The sequence below is a fragment of the Microtus pennsylvanicus genome, chromosome 8, assembly GCF_037038515.1.
Source record: "Microtus pennsylvanicus isolate mMicPen1 chromosome 8, mMicPen1.hap1, whole genome shotgun sequence".
Lineage (NCBI taxonomy): Eukaryota > Metazoa > Chordata > Mammalia > Rodentia > Cricetidae > Microtus > Microtus pennsylvanicus.
Window position 1 is genome coordinate 102,963,094 of NC_134586.1, and position 20,215 is coordinate 102,983,308.

At 45.3% G+C, this 20,215-nt stretch overlaps 1 protein-coding gene across 1 annotated transcript in view; it reads right to left on the minus strand.

The window, feature by feature from the left end:
- Positions 1-1,925: 1,925 nt before the first annotated feature.
- The window catches only part of Tpo (thyroid peroxidase), a 74,651-nt gene continuing 56,361 nt past the window's right edge, over positions 1,926-20,215 (minus strand). The window contains exons 13-17 of the mRNA XM_075981880.1: positions 19,869-20,039; positions 13,863-13,994; positions 11,814-11,913; positions 9,995-10,127; positions 1,926-2,111 (exon numbers count right to left, since the gene is read on the minus strand). Coding sequence (XP_075837995.1) covers positions 2,073-2,111; positions 9,995-10,127; positions 11,814-11,913; positions 13,863-13,994; positions 19,869-20,039 — 575 coding nt within the window. The 3' untranslated portion in view covers positions 1,926-2,072. The remainder of the gene's footprint in view (positions 2,112-9,994; positions 10,128-11,813; positions 11,914-13,862; positions 13,995-19,868; positions 20,040-20,215) is intronic.

Below are 20,215 nucleotides of genomic sequence, written 5' to 3' on the forward strand. Positions count from 1 at the left end.
ACATGCTGTTAAGTTGCTAGTGGCTCTCTCCGGATTTTATGTTGGCATTTAGTGCTGTGAGCTTGCCTCTTGGAACAGCTTTCAGGGTATCCCATAAGTTTATATATGATGTATATTCATTTTCTTCAATTTTAAAAAGGTTTTAATTTCTTAATTTCTATCTTGACCTATTTTTCCCACTCGGAAGAGAGGTGTTCAGTTCGCATGTGTTTGTAAGCTTTCTGTTGTTGATCTCCAGCTTTAATATGTGCTTGTCTGGTAGGATGCAGGAGTTATTTCAGTTTTCTTGCATCTGTTGAGACTTGCTTTGTGTCTGAGCATATGATCAGAGAGGAAGATAAGTTATTTCAAGTGTGGGTGGAATGTTGTGTAAATTTCCATTAGATCCATTTGGTCTAGAACGCCAGTTAGCTCAAGCACTTGTCTAGTTTTTGTCTGGGTGACCTATCTATTGATGAGATTGGGGTACTGAAGGCCCTCATTATCAGTGTGTGAGGGACAATATATGATTTAAGCAGAAATCTTTTGTGAAAGCAATTTCTTTTGTGAAATTGCACGCCCCTGTGTTTGGGACAAAGATGTTAACAATTGAAATGCCATCTTCGTGGATTTTTTTCTTTGAGTGTGTAGATATTGTTCCCTGACTCTTCTGATTAGTTTTTGTTTGAAGTCTATTTCATTAGATATTAAATGGCTTCACCAGCTTGCTTCATAGGTTTTCTGATCTCTCTACTGCCTTCCTGTCCCCTCCTGTTAGCCACCTTTCTCTCTTTTTTCTTCTTCTAGAAATTGTTTTCCCCTCTCATGACCCCCTTTCTAGTTTCAGGACCTAAACCCTTTCCACATACACACACAGTTATAAGAGAAAAAAAATGTGCTAACTGTCTCAGATCTGACTTATTTTGGTTAACGTAATAATTTCTAATTCTCTTTTCCTATACAGAGATCAGGATGTCAGTTTTCTTTAAGGCTAGATCAAGTCTTTGTCTGCTAATGGATACTTAGGCCGGTTGCATTTCTGGGCTCTTGTGAATAGGACAATGATAAATATAGCTGTGCAGGTAACCTTGTGGTCTACCGGCTTAACATCCTTCATATACATGCTCAGGAGTGTATGGTTGTGTCACAAGGTAATTCTAGTTGTGGTTTTCTGAGAACCCGCCCCAGTATCATCAACAGTGGCTGTACCCACTTTACAGTTAAGTGGTGGAACTCTTACAAGCTAGGCCTAATGGGAAGGACATCGGACACAGGCCCCGAAAGCAGACTGTGGGTCTCCTGCCTTTCCCCTTGTTTTTACATTTTGTGTTTCAGTCTTGAGATGAGCAGCTTTGCTGCACTATGCGACCCCACCACCCACCATGTTCTGTCTTACCATGGCCAAAGCTATGTGACCCAGCAGTCATGGACCAAAACCTCCAGAATCAGGAGCAAAAATGAAGCTTTTTTCTCTATAACTTTACCAGGCCACATATCTGTAACAGCAGTGCAGAGGGACTGACAGAGAGCAAGAGGACAAGGAGGAATTAAAGATGGAGAATGGTGGTAATGAGAAAGCTAAGGTGCTTACAGTGAAAGCAGGTTTCCATGGCGTATAAACATAGTATTACATGGAATATGGAAATGTTTCTCATGCAAGCCTAGAGAGGAAAGATATTTGGCCAGACCAGGATAAGGTTGTGGCATTTATTTATCTGTGCTTTGTGTTGACTAGAACGTAACTAGAAAACTGAGTGTATTTGGAGGAGAGTCTTGGTGGTTCTGAATGAACATAAAACTGTCTTGAAGGATCTGGAGACTGTGCCAGCTTCTCCCAGTCCAGCCTTTCAGCCATGCGTGAAAGTCTCAGCCTTCCCCCGACTCATCCTTTAGCCCCCATGCCTAAGAGTCATTAGTGAGGCCTGGCCTGCTTCCATGGAAAAAATGTGAGCTAGAAGTTATCACAGCCTAGGGCTGTCCATGAGATTAACCATCCTCTTCCTCAAGCCTATGACTCCAACATGTGTCATGTCTTTTCCAAGCAGCTCGAGACCCACATTTGCCAGTGCCTGGCTCCAAAGTGGTGAGGACTTCTACTCATACAGGAGGACCCGGGATCCATAGGCAGGTTCCTGCTGGAGAGAAGGCGTGGTGAGTAATGTCCCCATTACCATTGCCTCTGACATTTCAGGTGCCAATCAAGCCACGGAGTTGTGAATTTAAACTCAAAGGTACCATTGCATTTAGCTAAGCAAGTCCTCATTTCAAGCAGGGTGAGCCCCAGGAGGCAGGCTCAGCCACATTCAGGTTTGCAGTGACCCTACTCACCTTAAGGGATGGGGTGCTGTGGCTCCACCCAGTAGTGATTAGGGTGAACATGGTCATTCCTGGCAGGCCCCTCACGTGATAGGTGACTTTCAATTAAAACGTGGGAGCTGGCTCTTGCCTGCTACTGTGTGAGTCCTGGCCATCAAACCTGGGTCTTTCGGCATGGTAGCAAGTACCTTTTTACCTGTTGAGCCATGTCTCTGGCCATCAAACCTGGGTCTTTCGGCATGGTAGCAAGTACCTTTTTACCTGTTGAGCCATGTCTCTGGCCCTACATTTTACTTTTAATTGGAGGATAACACAGTATATTTGTGTGTGTAAGCTTTGATGTGCCTTTCATATGTGCTAGAATTGTGGAATAAGTATGTCAATTAACTAACCCGCCACTCCATACTATAAGTTTTCTCGTAGTAAGAACATTGTGTACACCAGTTTTTTCAACAACTCTGAGACAAACAGTGCTGTAGTCACAATCTGGGGAGCAGCCCTCCTGTTCAACAGAAGCTTTACCCTCCCATCCTGCATCTCCTGAGATCCACTCATCTCGGATGCTGGGTCCCATCATTTGCTCTGTGTCTAGGAACTCAAACCTATGTCATACATGACCATTAAATACATCACCTGGGGTGCACCTAAGGTAAGAAACCAAATTTAAACTGACTTTCCCATGCTGGTTACAACCTTACTTTTTATTCCAGTGTGTCTATGTCTAGGTGGCTGCAGAGGCTGTAAGAAAGCGTCGGATCTCCTGGAGCTAGAGCGGCAGGCGTTTGTGAGCAGCTTCACATACACGAGTGGGATTGCACCCACTGCTCTGGGAGAGCAAGTACTCTTAGCCACCAAGCTGCCTCTCCAGCCCCGCAGCCATTTTATTTTAAAAGTTGTTTTTTTTCTTCTTTATTTCCTCCAAGTCCTAACTCGGGCAATATTGAAGCAGATGCTAAAATGTCTTTCTGTAGTCTTTTCCTCTGGGTTACTGTATAAAGTAGGGGTTTTAACACCAGATGTATAAAGTGAGGACCTAGCTGCTCCAAGGTATGGTTGAGAGGAGGTTTTTATTGTAGATGTGAGAGAGAGCACAGCCAGGGACATCTGGAAGAGTCCAGAGCAGGAAGAGAACATAGTAGACTAACATGGGCAGTAGAAGGAACCAGGCCATGGGGTTGGGGTGAAAGAGGATGACCAAGAGGGCGCTAATGGCAGGGTTGTATAAGAGCTGGAGAAGTTTAGGAGAGGTGGGAAAAGAAGAGCTAGGACTCCAGCGTGGACGCTGTAATAGGTATTTGCTATGCTGAGAAAACCTGGAGGCCAGCACACACTTAGGTATGCTAATAGGCACCACAGTGAGCCATTTGTCCTGGGGTTTCTGTTGGACTTGACATTCTAGCTTTTTTTGTTGATGATAAAGAGTGAGGTAATCTCTTCTGTAACTGCTTCTTAGCTCAAATTAAGGTGCAGCTGTCAGGGCCCAGGAAGGCTCAAAGATCAGGAAGGAAGAGGAGAGTACAGGCTGGGGGACATCTATTTTGCTAGCTACCCAGGTTCTGGAGGACCCCCTGAGGCTAGCAAAGTGCTGATTCAGAATTCCTCAGAAGCATCTAGTTTATATTGCTTTCAGCATGTCTGGAGTTCGCTGGTTCCGATATGGAGGAGTGTGCAGTCTTGAGTTGACTAGGGACAGACAGAAGGTAAAGTTAAGGATCTTAGGGGGAAATCTTTATCTTGGGTGTGCACTTAAAACTTCTAGGCCTATGGTCCTGATAGTCGGTGTGGAGGTGTCAGGTCCCAAGAAATTCCTTTTCCCAAAGTCTGGCATTTAGACAAAAGCCAGCATTCTCTCAGGAACTTGAGAAGCTAGTTCCCACTTTTTATCCCTGGCAAAAGGGACATATGGCTCTTCATTAACATATACCTACAGTGCCTATCAGTATATCTTCATCCTTGATAACCTCCAGGCTGCCTCAGTCCCTGCTCACAAGTACTTGTTTAAGCCTTATTGGTTCCCTTTCCCTCAGGTAGCCATTCCTTTATATCCCTGAAGATTTTTTCCTGTTGCTTCTCTAAGGTGATGTCCATCACACAGATGATTCATATCTAGTGGGGGCAGAGGTAGTTCCCCAGATGGACTCACACTGGGATTACCAGGTTAATGCTGAGAATGAGGCCCCTAGCAGGATAGCTTGAGATGAAATGATTATTTGCCTCCTGGATGGTCTCCCATGAGGTAATTCATTTTGATAAACAGAGAGAGGGCAGCCAGAGGCTGGTTGAAAATCCTCTCCCTGCTCAGAGTACACAAAGCTAGATCCTAATTCTCAAGAGGGCATGCTTGACTTCATCTCCTAGTTAGCCCCTGATATTAGAAAAAAAGTTAAAAAGCTGGATATTGTCCTTCAACCCTCTACAGAGATCTGTTGAATATAACATTTAAAATGTTTAATAGATGTGGGGAGCAGGAAAAGACAGAAAAACTTCCTGTGATAGAAGTACCAGCTTCTAGAGGCAGTCCTCAGGTCTCCTCCAAAGAAGAGGATGGGTGTAGATAGAAGTTTCTGTTCTCCCGCTGTTCAGTCCCAAAGAAACACAGAGGCTTATATTAATTATAAACTGCTTGTCCTGTTAACTCAGGCTTATTATTAACTAGCTCTTAGACAAGTATTATGGGTTAATTTAAGTCCTATGTTTAGCCATGTGGCTTGGTACCTTTTCTCAGTGAGGCATTCTCATCTTGCTTCCTCTGCATCTGACTAGTGACTGCATCTCTGCCTTTCCTCCCTCCAGAATTCTCCTAGTCTGGTCACCCCATCTATAGAACCTGCCTGGCTACTGTCCAATCAGTATTTTATTAAACCAATATCAGCAACAAATCTTTATAGTGTATAAGAGCTATTATCCCACAGCAGATGAAGGCACTAATGAACGCCACCTGGAGCTTGCTTTAAAGAAGCCAAGTTGACCCCTGGGTAAAAAACTGCACTTCACTTGTCTCAAGGACCCTGCCTAAACTTTGGACACTGGAGAGTTGACTGCACCTCTTTGCCTCACTAAGGTAGGCCAGTCTCCCAAGTTTCTTCTACACAGGAACATACCTTGGATCTTCTGGACCTAATGGCTGAAGACTAACACTGCCCTGGGACCTCCATTCCAGCAAAATCAAGATGACCATGGAGGAGCCTAGGATAATTGTCCAGGTAGTGGGTAAGTCTGTGCCATTCTTAATCGATTCAGGAGCTAGTTGGTCTATACTTCTTGTTACTCTGGTGACACCTATTCTTCTCAGATCTCCGTGGTGGATGTTGATACTCATCCCCACATGCCTAGAGCTACGGGTCCTTTCTGGGGCCACCTGATAGCTCACTCCTTCCTCATTACATTATTGGGCAGAGTTCAGTCATACTTTCCCTTTTCAAACAACTCTCTCTGGAATTTCCCCCTCCTTCCAGCCCCCTTATTCACTGACTGACACTGATACTTCTCCCTACCCCCTATCAGACTCATTCACCCAAGAGTATGGGATTCTTCCTCTTCCTCAATGGCCTCCCATCCTCCTCCTGGACCCTACTTCCCACCCCATCACTCTTAGTACCATAGTTCTCTCAAATATAGACAGGTTTTAGGGCTTAAAACATATACAGCTCTTTCTTGATAATGATGTTCTCAAAGAACACCCACACACCCCATCCTGCTTTTACTAAAGCCTAATGGTTCTTACAACTACCACTTAGTCCAGGATCTCAGGATTATTAATATAGCAAGGGTTTCTATAACTCTTATATCCTACTTTCTCAGATTCCCTCCTCTATCTCCCATATTATAGTTCAAGACCTTGAGGACGCTTTTTTCACCATCCCCCCTCCCCCCCGCCGACCCCAGATTTCCACAATCTCTTTGCTTTTACCTGGCAGGATCCTGACACCAGTACAGCATTCCAGCTTTCTTGGACAGTCCTTTCCTAGGAGTTCTAAGACAGACCATATGGTTTCAACCAGGCTCTAGCCACTAATCTCTCCCTAGACCTGCCCTAAACCACCTAATAGGTTCAGTATGTTGATGACCTTTTACTCTGCAGCCCCTCACTCTCACGTGTCACATTTTGTCCACCTTTTTAACGTTCTAGGAAAAAAGGATACGGAGTCTCCCCTCTAACGCTCAACTTTCTGTCTCTCAGGTCAAGCATCTAGGCTTTTCACTATCCCCTAACAGGCATGAACTTACTCTTGATCCCAGAAAGTACCTGCAGACACTCCAACCACCGAGGAAGAACTTTGAGAGATCCTTTGGCCTGACAGGAACATTAGAACCTGATTCCTAACTTTGCTCTTCTTGTTCTCCCCTCTATGAAGCAGCTAGGGACATCAACAGAGTCTCTGGATCCTGTTAAACCTCTCATGCCTCCGAGATCCTATGGGCTGTGCCTCTCCCTGACCTTGGCAAACCCTTTATCCTATGTTCTACTGAAATAGGGAATGGCCTGTGAGTTTTGGAACAAATCAGAGGACCCAGCTTTGGCCCTATTGTCTGCTTTTCTAAAGAGCTGGATACAACAGTTAGTGGATGGCTGCCTTGCTTGCAGGCACTAGCAGCAGCTTCCCTACTGGACCAGGAGGCTTCTAAGCTCACCTTTGGCTGCCCTCTCTGTCTCTTCCCACACCAGCTCAAGAATCTCCTGTCACACAGGGGTCGCTCCACTCTGCATGTCACCTTCCTAGAAAGTCCTAATACCTCATTTGGTTCCTGCCCTCACCCATTCCTGCCTAGAGCCACTTGATACCCTTACTTAAAGAAATTCACAACTTCCTGTTTCCCCTCTGTCACATCCTGACTGTACTTGGTTTATAGACAGAAGCTCATCTCTCAGCTCCACTGTTTTCTACCAAGCAGGTTGGGCCATAGTCTCCTCTGACCTGGTTTGTAGTACCTTCCTCTTTACCCCAGGCATTACTTCTCAGAAGACAGAGTCATCACTAGAGACCTCAACTTGCACAAGACAAAACCATCAATATATATAGAGATTCTAAGAATGATTTCCTTATTCTACATTACTATGCTTCCATTCAGGAGGAAAAAGGTTATCTCACAACAAAGAGGCACATATATTGCCAATGGAACATTAATCCTAAAACTGCCAGAAGCATCTTATTTTTCCAAGAAGACAGCAATTATTCACTGCTGGGGGCACCAGGTCCCTTCTAATGATATAGCCTTGGGAAATGCTTTGCTAACAAGACTGCTAAAGAGGCCAGCCAACATTCCTATTCTCCCAAACTTAATTTCTACCTACTGTGAGTCCCAATGACAGCACACCCCCCCCCCCCAAGTTATGAACTAGTCATGAGTCCTCAGGGTTGGCTTCTTCTACAGAACAGGTTCTGTTTTCTGAACCTCAAGCAAAGTCCTTTCTGACAGATATTAACTCTTTTCACACTGGGTCTCCACTTCTGATTCCTCCAACTCTTCTTCTACCCCTTCTTAAGGCTACCACCCCAGGATGCTCCACCTGCACTCAAATCTCCCAACCCTCTCCTTTCAACCCAACCACGGGGGTGAGGGGCAGTCTTCTTGGGGAGGATTGGCAGACTCAAAAACACACAAATATCTTATTATAGTAGACAGTTTCTCAGGAGGGGGTCGAAGCTTTCCCTTCTATATTTGAGACCGTAGAAGTGGTTCCCACCTCATAAATGGTACCTTAGCCAGAATTGGACTTACTAGATCCATACAATCAGATATTTAATGGCCTAGCATTCATTTCTAAAGTCAGTCAGTCTGGAGGGTTTTAGGGGTACAGTGGTCACCTCCACATTTTCTACCAAAACTAGACCAAGACATAACTCCCTGAAGCTTACGTGAATTTTAACTTTACAAAAGGAGTGAAAATTTTAGATACATTATCATTACCATTGTTTGTAATCTACACAGAAATCCACACTGTAAACAGCTGGAATATACCATCTTGGTTTGAAGAATGAACACTTTCCTCTGTCAAGAGGGCTGGACATATGGATGGAAAAAAGATGTTTTCAGCATGGTAAGAAGCATTTTCAAGTCTTTATAACCAAAGGAAACTTAAATTTTGAGCTATAACTCTGATAATAGTAGTCAGTGCCTTACCAGAGCTAGATTAAGAGGTTATCGGAACTAAATCGATTAATGTTTTAACTCTGAAAAAGTCTCCACATAACAATAGCATAGTGTGAGGGAGTGGGATTTGAAACACTCTCATTTTTCACTTTCTTAAACCTGTACACCTTACTTAAGCTTTCAAAGCCTGGTACCTTTCCAATTAGATTACTTTCCTAGACCTGCACGACTTAGACAAATTTCAAACCTCGTTCTTTCCATCCAATCATTTACCATGAGACACAGGTGGTTGGTTGCTAAGAACTGTCACTGCAAAGTTAGTTTCTTTACATAAAGAAATGATAAAAAGTTACATGGAAACCTGATTTGTAAGTTTGTCCTTTGCAGTGTGAGGCGAGAGGAGCATCCTGGCACATCAGTGTGACTTTTACAGTCATAGTAGACAACACAGGCAGCTCTGGAGTGGTGCTCATCCAGCAGAAGGGAGATGTGTGGTTAGGAAAAGTGAGGATTCCAGGAGAGCAGCTGTTCTCAACCTATGGATTGTGACCCTTTGGAGGTCACATATCAGATATTTACAACTCATAACAGTAGCAAAATTACAGCCATGAAGTAGCAATGAAATAATTTTATGATTGGGGGTCACTACATCTGTGGGACTGTATTAAAGGGTCATAGCATTAGGAAGGTTGAGAACCATTGCAATAGATTAAGAAGGGTAAATTGTCTTAGTAGAGAGATACCAACATGGTGGGAACTTAGGAGGGCATGGAAGTCTCCAGGAGCCAGAGGGAATGAGAAGACACTTAGTGAATGGGCAAGTAGAGACAATGGTTAGAGCAAATGGAAGGAAGAAACAGCTGAAGAGGCAGACTCTAGAATTTGGAGTCAAATATGGTGAGTGATAGAAACCAGCAGAAACAAATGATCCACGTATATTCAGGATCTTGGTTTGGTTAGGAGTGGCTGCGCCACTTGGAAGGGGGCTCATGCTTGTCCCTCCTGGGTTTCAGCACCAGATGTATAAAGTGAGGACATGGCCATGCCAAAGTGTAGTTGAGGGAGAGGACAGACAGAGGTGTCTGGGAGAGTCCAGAACATAGAAAGTTGTGGACTGAACACGGTTAGTAGACTAAACTGAGGTATGAATGGAGAAAGAGGAGGACCAAGAAGGAAGACAAAACCAAGAGAACACCTGGCTGCAATGGCAGGGTTATATAGGAATGAGAAACTGGAAGGAGTTTAGGGGATGGAGTGAGAAGAGCTAGGATGCAAGCAGGGACTCTGTACAGGGTACTCACTACACTGAGAGAGCTTGCAGGCACTTTAATGTGCTAAAAGGCAACATAGTTAGCCATTTATCTCGGAGTTTCTTTTGGATTTGGTAGTTACTAATTCTAACTCACATGTACTTTTTAAAAAGTAGGTTCTGCTTCTGACAAATTATCAGTCTTTTATAATTACTGTGAGAAAGAGACCCAGCATGAGGGAAGTGCAGAATAGAACAGAGGTCCATATTAAATAGCTTTATGGAGGGTGCCTGTGCAGTGCACAGAAACAGCTGATAGTCAGAGTTACATTTCTCGACTGGGGAGACATACACTACCTGTCCGGTGTCTTGAGTTGCAGCCTTGTGGGGCAAAATTCCTCTCTCCTGACTGTTCTTTAATCCTGACTGGGTGGCCACTCTTGCATTTCCCTCTGTGATCAGCAATGTGGATTTCCTATCAGAATATGTCCTGTGGATAAATACACATCCAGTCATTGTTATCAGAACTTAGAAGACGACTCCAGGGCCCGTATCCATCCTGCTCCATGGTAGCTGCACAGTCATGGAAACAGTCACCACCTCTCTGGATTTAAAGTCAGGATAGTCACTCAAGAGACCACAAAGAATGTCTTCCTCTATGGCCTCTTGCAGGTCACTAATTGGTAGCCTACAACTCCAGAGGAGTGGAGAGGGGCCTGTGGTTTTTGCACTGTCAGGAGGAGCCCCAGGGCACAGTGGCTAGAAAAGCCATCCTTCATATCCCGTCAAATCTGCATCCAAGCCTGACCCTGCCTCTTTATCATGTTTTATTTAAAATTTTATTTAAAGTTTTTTTTTTCTTTTTTGTTTTTTTAAGACAGGATTTCACCATGTAGCTCTGATTGTCCTAGAATTGACTTTGTAACCAGACTGGGATGGAAGTCATGCTCCATCACTGCCTGATTCATGTTTTTTTTTAATTATTATAAAAAGTGTTAATCAAATTGCAATGTCTATAAGGAGAAATCGAGTTGTAAAGCAGACATTTGCTACTCACTGCTCATTCTTTTTAAGCGCCTGCCAGGTTTGCTGCAGGTGCAGGCTTCTAAGCTGTCCTACAGACACACAAAATTACATTACTGTCACGTCGCACAGCCTATCCACTCCCATGTGCATGCAAGTGGTCATGTGATACTTGAGAGTCATGTTTTCTTCTACCCACGGACCGTGGGCTGCCTCTGTCCATACATTTCTCTCCAGTGGAGATTTTGTCATGGGCACAATCCCTCTAGCTCTCTTACAACACAACAACAGGTTTCTGGGAGACTGGGGACCGTGGTTGAAAGAAATGCCTTTCCATGAAAATAAAGTGGGAAGTAGTCGTGGACTCTGGGGCATTCAAACAGGATATCAAGTACCACTTAATATGTAAATATCTTTCCCTGAGGTAAGAAGGGTGTGTAAACTGTGGTTAACTGTGCGTTTGCTATGAATATGGAAGGGAAGTCTTCTTCTAGAGACAAGATATGGGAGGGAAGGGGAGAAGAAGGGAAAGATGAATGTGGGGTAGAGAGTAGGGGAGGAGGAGAGTGGGGATTGGGAGAGGGGAGGAGAAAACTTGACACTCGACCTAATGAAGGGTGGACCTTGAAGTCACCATGGCCAGAGACTTGGGATACTTATGAGCTGCTTAGTCAAAGATCCTCCCATAATGCCTAAGTTTCCTGGGAACACCTACATGATGCTCTACACAGTATAGATGTGTTCCTGACCCTCACCTTGTGCCATTATTTGAGTGTGTGTGTGTCGGGGGGGGACTAATGTTGCTTACTCAGACACCACAACTGCATCCTGACTGGTTCCCATGGCATTCTGTAGGCCTCTACCACAATGGGTGGTGGGTAGTAACTGCCTTAGCTGGCCGTCTCTTCACACACCATTATGTGTGTGGCCTGGGTCCTTCCCACTAAATCAGGCCAGCTCTTTTCTGGCCCTACATCACCCGCCCCACCTTTATTATCTAATTTACATCTGTCAGTCTTGTCTGCTGTACAGTGGTCTGTGGTAAGTAGAATTGGGGTTTCAACCGCCCTAGTAATAAAGAATCGTTGGGAAGAGCCATACCCAGAAGAAAGGAAATGCCCTGTATAGGAAATAAGCAGAAGAAGGAACTTACCACCTGCAAATTACAGTCCAAGTGAGACTGGCCAAACCACCCACGAGGAGTGCACCCAGTGCAATGGAGACCCAGGATGCCCGAGAGAGCCTGCCAGAATCTGTACAAGAGGACATGAGTCAGCAGATCCAGCCAGCATGGCTACAGGTTTTCACTTGACTGGCTCTTAGCAGAACTCGTGGAGGAAAAGACTTTTAGATACTGTGTTCTTCCCTGAGTGAATTGGGTATAGGCAGAGGGTCTGGCCCTTTAACTGAGAGAGAGGATCAGGTCTAGTGACTGCCACAGTCAGGCTGGGATGGGGATGAGGATGCCCTTCCTTTCTCATCTTGGAGGGCAGACAGTGAGTTTGCTGAGGAAGCTATGTAAGCTAAAGGAATCAAATAGGACAGACAGTGGGCACCCAGCAGCTGTATGAAGACCATGACACAGCCCTGGAACTAGTCATATGCACTTGGAATTTGCAAAGACTGTGAGATTCAGCTGGGGTCCAGGAAGGCAGCCTGAAGCCCCTGTGCAGTTACAACTTTAGGGAGATCTAGGGACAAATGGCTAATTTCCCAGTGATCTTTCCAACTGAGCCACTCACTGGGAATTAGAAAGCAAAGGGCAGACTTCTTGGGCCAGTTTAGCCAGGACCCTGAAACACTAGAGTCTGAGCAGGTGCTGTTCTCACGCCTTCTGTGTTCCTACCAAGTTCTGAGCCCACTGACTTCTGCGAAAGGCTGTCAGTCTGTGGCCAGTGACCTTTGCTCAAAGTCCCTGCTATCACAATCTTATTATTGACTCCTCTGCCCGCTGTTCATTGCTAGCTCCCTGAATTTGTTAGAACTCCTCCGGCAGAGAACTGGTTTTTAAATGCCACAATGTCACATACTACACTATCTCCATCACTGGAAAAGGTGTCACGCCCCTAAATCTAGGAGGACTAGCCCCAGCAAGAGGCTACAAGGGGACTGGGTCAGTGCTGGCTAGGAATGGTGCTGAGTGAGAGAGAGGAAGCACTGAGGCCTTGGCAGCATGGTGTGATTAGACCGGCTTTTCAGCTGCTTTCTCTATGGAGAATGTGAAAATCTCTCAGGGTCTGACCTCCTTGAAACCTGGGGACATTGATATATCTTACAGCTGACCCCTGAGGTTAACATTTGGCAATCTGTCATGTAAAAATTCTTCAGATGGCCCCTGTGTTTCTTCCCTAGGAACTGCCTTATGAAGACCTCACTATCCTCTCCCAACATGGAACTGGCCTCTTATGAGGCCACTTACTGTGCCTCTGCCCACGCATGACTGTAGAGTCTCCGGGCTTTGGCTTGTGCACCCTGTTCAGCTCTATGAATCCTTGGTGCAGGGTGGGAAACCCTCCACATGTTTTCCACTCCAGAATGACTTTAAGATCAATTTGAGGCTTGGTTAGGACCTCGGTGCCACCCTTGCAAGGGCCATTGTCCATAGTGCATGTTTCTGGAACATGTGCTTTTTGGTGATAAGACATTAAATAAAAAAATTCCATCCTCAACAGTTTTCTGGCTTGAGTGCTAAGCATTCAGAAGGGAATGCTGAAGACATCCTGAGCCAAACATCTACATTGCAGACAGGTGCCCTTTAGCTGACTGACAGCATCAGGAATTTTATTCTGGGCCCTTGAAGGTATCTCATGGGGTAAACAAGGTTAGCATGTTTCTGGGCCTATAGGGAATTGGGATGCCAACTTCAGGGTCTCACGCTTCACTTTGGGAGGTTTCTTTCTGAATTAGCTATCTTGTAAATGCAGGCAGAAGCCACCTCAGATTCTGCTGTACGCATCTCGCAGCTCAATTTGCATCTAAACGGTGTTTCAGATTTACTACTGAAAGCTGACGGGGTGCCATTCCATGAATTCCTTTAGGTTCTCCTTGTCTACTCTCTGCTAGGCAGGGTGAACATCAGCTTGGCTTCTGGGAAGATCTGGGGTACCCGCTAGGAATATAGCTAAAGTTTGATGAGCTCAAACACAGTATTTTTCTTATTTCAAAGAAACTGGCCAACAGACATTGCAAGGAAGCCACTCACCTATGCAGGTCTTCTCATCTTCACCTAGCACGTAGGGGTCTGTGCACACACACTGGAAGCTTCCCTTGGTGTTCTTGCACTTTGCAGAGGGGTGGCAAGGTGGGTGTGTCAAATCTGCGCACTCATTCACATCTAGAAGAATAAAGCACAGGCACTAGTGGGGGGGGGACCCAATGCCCCTAGCCTCATGTGGCAGACCCTTCCTTTCTTACCACCTAGGTTCATCCTTAGTATCGAGAATGTCAGTGTTACAGCCATGCTCCCTTCATGCTCCTATGCTTGTGAGTCTGCTGCAAAGCACCTTCAGCCTGGGTCTGTGACCAGGCCTGTCTCACGAGTTCCTGTCGCTTGTGGTCCAGCTGTGTCCCTTTGGCTCTTAGTCTATCTATGTCCCTGACGATTCTGTCATTTATGCCTCTACTGCCTTTTCCACACGAGCATGAGCCACCGACTGTCAGAGCTAAACGTGCCTTTCGTGTCTTGCTGTGTGAAGACTGGGACTGTTACTCTGACCATCTCTGCCACAATGTGCAGGGCAAACTGTGCTTGTGGAAGGTAACGGATGACAGACCTTATGCCCTTCTCTATTTCTCAATGAATTGGGGGATCTTATTTTTACTTTTCCCATATGCAGTTTTTTTCGTGGCTGCCACAGGAATCACCACAAGCTGAGAGTCTAAGAATAGAATCTGGTTTCCTTTCTGTTCTGCAAACCAGAAGCTTAATGAGTGGAGCCCTCTACAGCTCTTTCTTTGCCTCTCCCCAAACATCTCCAGGTGTGTCATGTCTTTTAGACTCATTGTAGTCCCCAAGTCTCTCCAACTTTCCTGCCTCGGTGTCTTTCCTTGTAAAAACCCAGGACCCTGGGTGAGGATCAGCCAGGAGCATCTGTAAAGATTCTATTTTCAAACAGGGCCACATCCAGAGATACTGAGGCTTAGGACTTGAACTTAGCTTTCTTTGGGACAACAGTCAACCTCAGACTCAACATGGTCAATTGGTTCTAAGCAGAAGTCACTCCAGTGAGTTTGGGACCATGCACACTCTGAGCTTCCTTGCAGAGGGTTAACTCCGAGAAGTGTGCTGCAAATCTACCCTGAGAGGAGACTGGTATTCTCCACAAAGGAGAAGAGAAAACATGTGGAGGTGGACCACACTATTAGAACTCTAGTGCCACCTGCATGGAGGACCAAGGTGTTGTGTGTCTGATAAGATGGTGATATTTCTCAAGAGCAGCAGGTTGGGCTCTCAGGTCACCATGGAAATATCTCCACTGATCTGTTTGACCCTGGAAGCAGACAGAAATATCTGCACCCATCTCTTACACACATGTTGTGTAACAACTATGAAAAGCTATAGACAAGCAGCTTCTATCTACTGGAACCCACAGCTTGAACAGGACTCATCATACACACCAACTGGATTTTCCTCTCAGTTTTACATGGGTGATGTATTAGTTACTTTTTTAATACTATGATGAAACACTGTAACCAAGGTAACTTACAGAAGGAAGGTTTGGGGCTGGTTATCATTCTAGAGGGATAACAGTCTATCACCATCATGGCAGGGAAGCCTGCCAGTAGGCAGTCATGGGGGCTGTAACAAGCCACCAGAGGACAACTTGGAACGGTGTAGAGCTTTGAACTCTAAAAGCTCACCCACAGTAACACATTCCATCAAGACCACACCTCATGGACCTCCCCAAACTATGACTGGGGACCAAATTCTCAAAAGCCTAAGACTACGGGAGGCATCTCATTCAAACTACTACACTCCACTCCCTGGCTGCCATAGGGTCACGGCCAAATCTTAATGCAGATTGTGTTTCATCTAGCTCCAAAAGTCTCCATAGTCTTTGAGTCTTAACATGATTTAGAAGTCAAAAGTCTGTGTCTCTTCTGAGACTCAAGGCAATCTCTTACCTGTAAGAGACTGTAGCCACTGTAAACTCAAACACAAATTGCATGCTTCCAACATGTGATGACACAGAACATACATTGTCCTTCCAAAAGGGAGGAATGGCAGTGGAGTGAGAAAATAATAGACCAGAGCGAGACTAAAACCCAACATGGAAAATACCAAATCCCATAGCTCTGTGTTTGATGTCAAAAGGCCCTTGCAACTTTGCTGCCCACAAGATCTGCCCAATCTCAGGCTATTTCCATGCCCTGTGTGCAGTTCTCTTTGGCAGATACTCATGGCTCTGACATCTGAAATATCTTGGTGTCTTTACTGAAACACATGCTTTATTTTTACAGTTTCATGCAATGGCCTCTCAGGGAATCTTGCTTTCTCAAGGACCTTTGTGCAGGGATTCCCCTGCCACAGACTGCCTGACCTCAGCAGCCCTCAGAGACTGTGGAGGAAGAGTCCATGGCCTATTTACTCCCCATATCTTACATTACTCTGAAGCCAGCATCATGTAGGTGGTACTGCCACGTTCAGCCAGCAGTCTGGGATGAACCCTCGAACTCTTGAGCCACATACGGAGCAGTTTTTGCTGGGTATTCCTTCCTAGGCCTCTCACTTCCACAAGCCTTCCCTTTGTTCTAATGCAGACAAGGCCTCGCCTCATCTTCCTGTCCCTTCTGTGACAAGCCTGGATTGCAGTATTAAGTTTCCTGATTCTCTTTATCTCTCCAAACTATTTTGCAAAGTATTAATCTCTTCAAACTTTTGTCTTACTTTCTCATTTTCATTGAGGACATACCTAACAGTGATTACTCATGACTATTTAATAACATCAATATCAGGCTTTCCTAAAATCTTCAACAAATGCCATTGCTTTTAAATTCAGCCCCAGGCAAGTTTGTAAGACAAAGGCAGAACACAGTCAGGATGTTGCCAAAATCTCACAATAGTATCATTGTCACCTAGCATCTATTGAGACAGGCCCTGATCCACATAGCTTCCACCACTACTGCCTCCCAAGCTCCCACCAGGGACATCATTAAAGCTCCACTGCAGTGTCCACCACTTTTCTAGTTCACAGCTCCAAAACTATCCACATTTCTCCCAACACCAGTGTGATTATGTCCGACACAGCAATAGCCCACTCTCTAGTTCTAGCATATGTATTCACTACTTTATGCTATTGTAATAAAACATTATAATCAACGCAGCTACAGAAGGGTCTGTTTGGACTGATTCTAGAGGGTTAATACTCCATCATGTAGAGAAGCATAGCCACAGGTAGGCGTGGCAGCTGGAACAGCTGAGAGCTCACATCTTGAGCATTAAGCACCAAACAGAGAGAAAACTGCGAGTTTGTCCATAGTGATACACTTCCTCCACCAAAGCCACATCATCCTAACTCTCCCCAAACAATACAACCAACTGGGGACCAAGCATTCAAATGCCCCAGACTCTAGGTTTAACTCATTCTGAGCATCACAGCTGCATTTTAGTGCCTAGATGGGATTTGAGCAGAGAAGATAAAATAATCTCTCTGGATTTCCTATGGTCAGTATTCAGCTTGCTGCTCTCCCTTCTCTAGTGAGTCACATGGCTAGGCACACTGGAGATCAGTGAGATACATCTTCATGTCAATGTACAACAAAAATATTTAGTCTTTCTTTTTAAAGATATGTTTTGTTTCCTTGTGAGTCCTTCTTTGGGTCCATGTAGTTAGAGGTAAGATTTAGTGAGAACTCCTGTACATGTAAACATGTCTGCACTTAGAATGTTTCCTCAATGCACCTTCATCAATTGCATATAAGAACATTATAAAAAAAAACCCAATAAGCCAGAAAACATGGCTCATAAAACGAGGACTCCCTTCCTTCTTCCCATCTTGCTCTGCAGACACATACCTCTAGTTCTAAGGTCTCAGCCATGCAATGCTCTTTGCAAGCTCACAAAGACCTTTCTCTGTGCAACACATGCAAACAGGTGCCCTTCCTTCCAGATGGATCAGAATGGATTCTCATCCAACATGCCACACTGACGGCTGTGTTTTTGTTCAGTGGTGTATCTTAGGTGAGCTCGGCTCTACAGTCCTAGCCGACCCTCCTTCATATGTTCAGCAGGGTATTTCATGTGTGCATACATTCATTGTGGGGGCACTAGGCCTTGTGTTTAATGTGGTACATCAATTCATTTAAATAGGCAACACAGGAGTTGGACTCCGTGACCATTCTCACTGTCCACTGGTAGGGTTGGAGGCAGGCACAAGCTGAGTGACCTCAAAGGGCAGAGTAATTAGTTTCTGAAAGCTATCCTGTTGGGAAGCTGCTGAGTTGCTATGCGGAGGAATGAGGCCATGGTCAGTGCTGCTCAATGGGTGTCTCACCCTTCACATGCTGGGCCTTTGCAGTGACGTATAAAGCATGCCAATCTGATCTCAGAGTGCTTGGCCCTGAAAGGCTGCTGGTCTGAAAAGAGGATGTCATTTCTTCTTGTCACAGGGTCTACATTGTGAGCTCACTTGTTGCACGTGGAGGCCATGCCACTGGCCTTTTCTACCAACAGGAGCACATGGGCAGCTCAGAAATTAAGTCCATGGCTACTAAGTCCTTGGGACCTGCTGGCCATGGTACCCACACTTCCTTAACTTTGGGGAGCCAGAGACTGCTAAAGTGAAAAATCAGGGTAAAAAACAGCCAAAGGGTGTGGGTTGGGGACAGAAAACTGTCTAGTGGAAGCAGAAGGGGTGTGCTTCTCTTAAGAGCTCAGCAGAGGGGAGCCCTGTGAACTGTCACATCCGCTCACATCCTGTACAGTCGGTGGTCAGCTCAAGTGGTCTGAGGACGGAGAATTTCCCTCAGCTAAGCTTTCCTTTGCAGTTGAAAATTCTAAAACAAATCGACCCAGTGAGCTTATAGAAATTCAGATTTTTAGACTAAATGAAATGAGGTATATAAGAGAGCCTGGTCATTCATAAAGCATCACTGTGCCAAACCCTAAGGGTCACACCCTAACAAGACACTGCCAGTGGGAAGAACAAGGAATCCTGGCCAAGTGAGCAGTTCTTGTTTGTTTGGTTGCTAAGCCGAAACAACACGGAGGCATTCAGGATTGTCATAATGAAGATTAACTACAGAAATTGATAATTCAGAGCGAGCGATCTAAGTAGCGGTTGTCAAAAACAACACCTGCACACAGATGTTGGCACTTCATAGAACAGCTGGGCTTCTGTCACTCATTCTGTGGGCATTCTGTCTTCTGGCAGAGGATCTCTGATGGTGTTCTCAGTGATAAAGTCCTTTACCTTGTCCCCTGGCCCACTGTTGCTCATGATTAGACTCAAAAGAGAATTGGGGAGTCTGTCCATTCCGAGCCTTCACAGCTCACTTTCTTTTGGTGCAAGACGGGGAGAATGGGACTGCATGTTCATATCCAAGTTTCCAGGCCAGGTGGTTGCTTTCTGGAGAAAGCTTATTCTCTCTCTCTTTACAAGTCGAACCCAGGACCCAGGCTCTTCCAACAGAGGTTGACACTCTTGCCAACTTCCCAATTATCTTAGGGGCAATCCCTACTTTGCAAACTCACAACAGGAAAGTGGATGGTGGAAGCCAGAAGGGCTGGAAGTGCCCGTTTCTTTCTGCTCTCCTATTACTGGCTGTGAGAAGGACTGGGAAGTGACTGCCTGAGCATGAGGAGTCCAAGAATATAGCTGGGAAGGTGATGCTCAAAAGGGGGAGATAGTTCTAGATCTTTCTATGGGTGCCTGGAGTGAGAATCTTCTCTGTTATTTAATTTGGGGAATGTACACTCTCAGTTCTTTCCACAGCCTTGTCAAGAACTAACTGGCTCTTTTTCGTCTCTCTCTGCCTAAATCACCACAAGTCCAGATTCGAAGTGACTGTCTGCATGTTTTGCCATCTAAAGAAAGCAATGAGTGTGACGAATAGAGGGAGAGTCTTCTCTTCCAGTGTCAGAAAAACTCTAGGGATACACCTGTGCTCAGAAAATGTCCTGGTGAACGATCTGATGCTCTCCTCTGGGGAAACACAGACTGTTGTTCTGTAATTGCTGTTCAACTCCACACCATGTGACTCCACTGACCTTTACAGACAGGAGGCTCCGAGTCCCAGCCATTCTGGGTGCATGTGACCTGCTCCTGGCCTTGTAGCTTGTATCCATGGAGACAGGAATAAACCAGGACCAGCTTCCCAGACTCTTCACAGTGCACAAAGTTCCCATTGTCCACCTTGTCTGGGAAGATGCACTTGTCATCTATGGGATGTTGAAGGTTAGAATTCAGTGAAACCACAAGAAAGATTCTAGACTGCCAGCCCTGCTGTGTGTTGAGCTGCAGCCCTCAATTAAGCTTTATTTCCCAATGCCTTGTATCTACAAAGCATTAGGTTGGGAGATAGAGGCTGCAGAGAGGAGGTTTCCTTGGCTCTTGG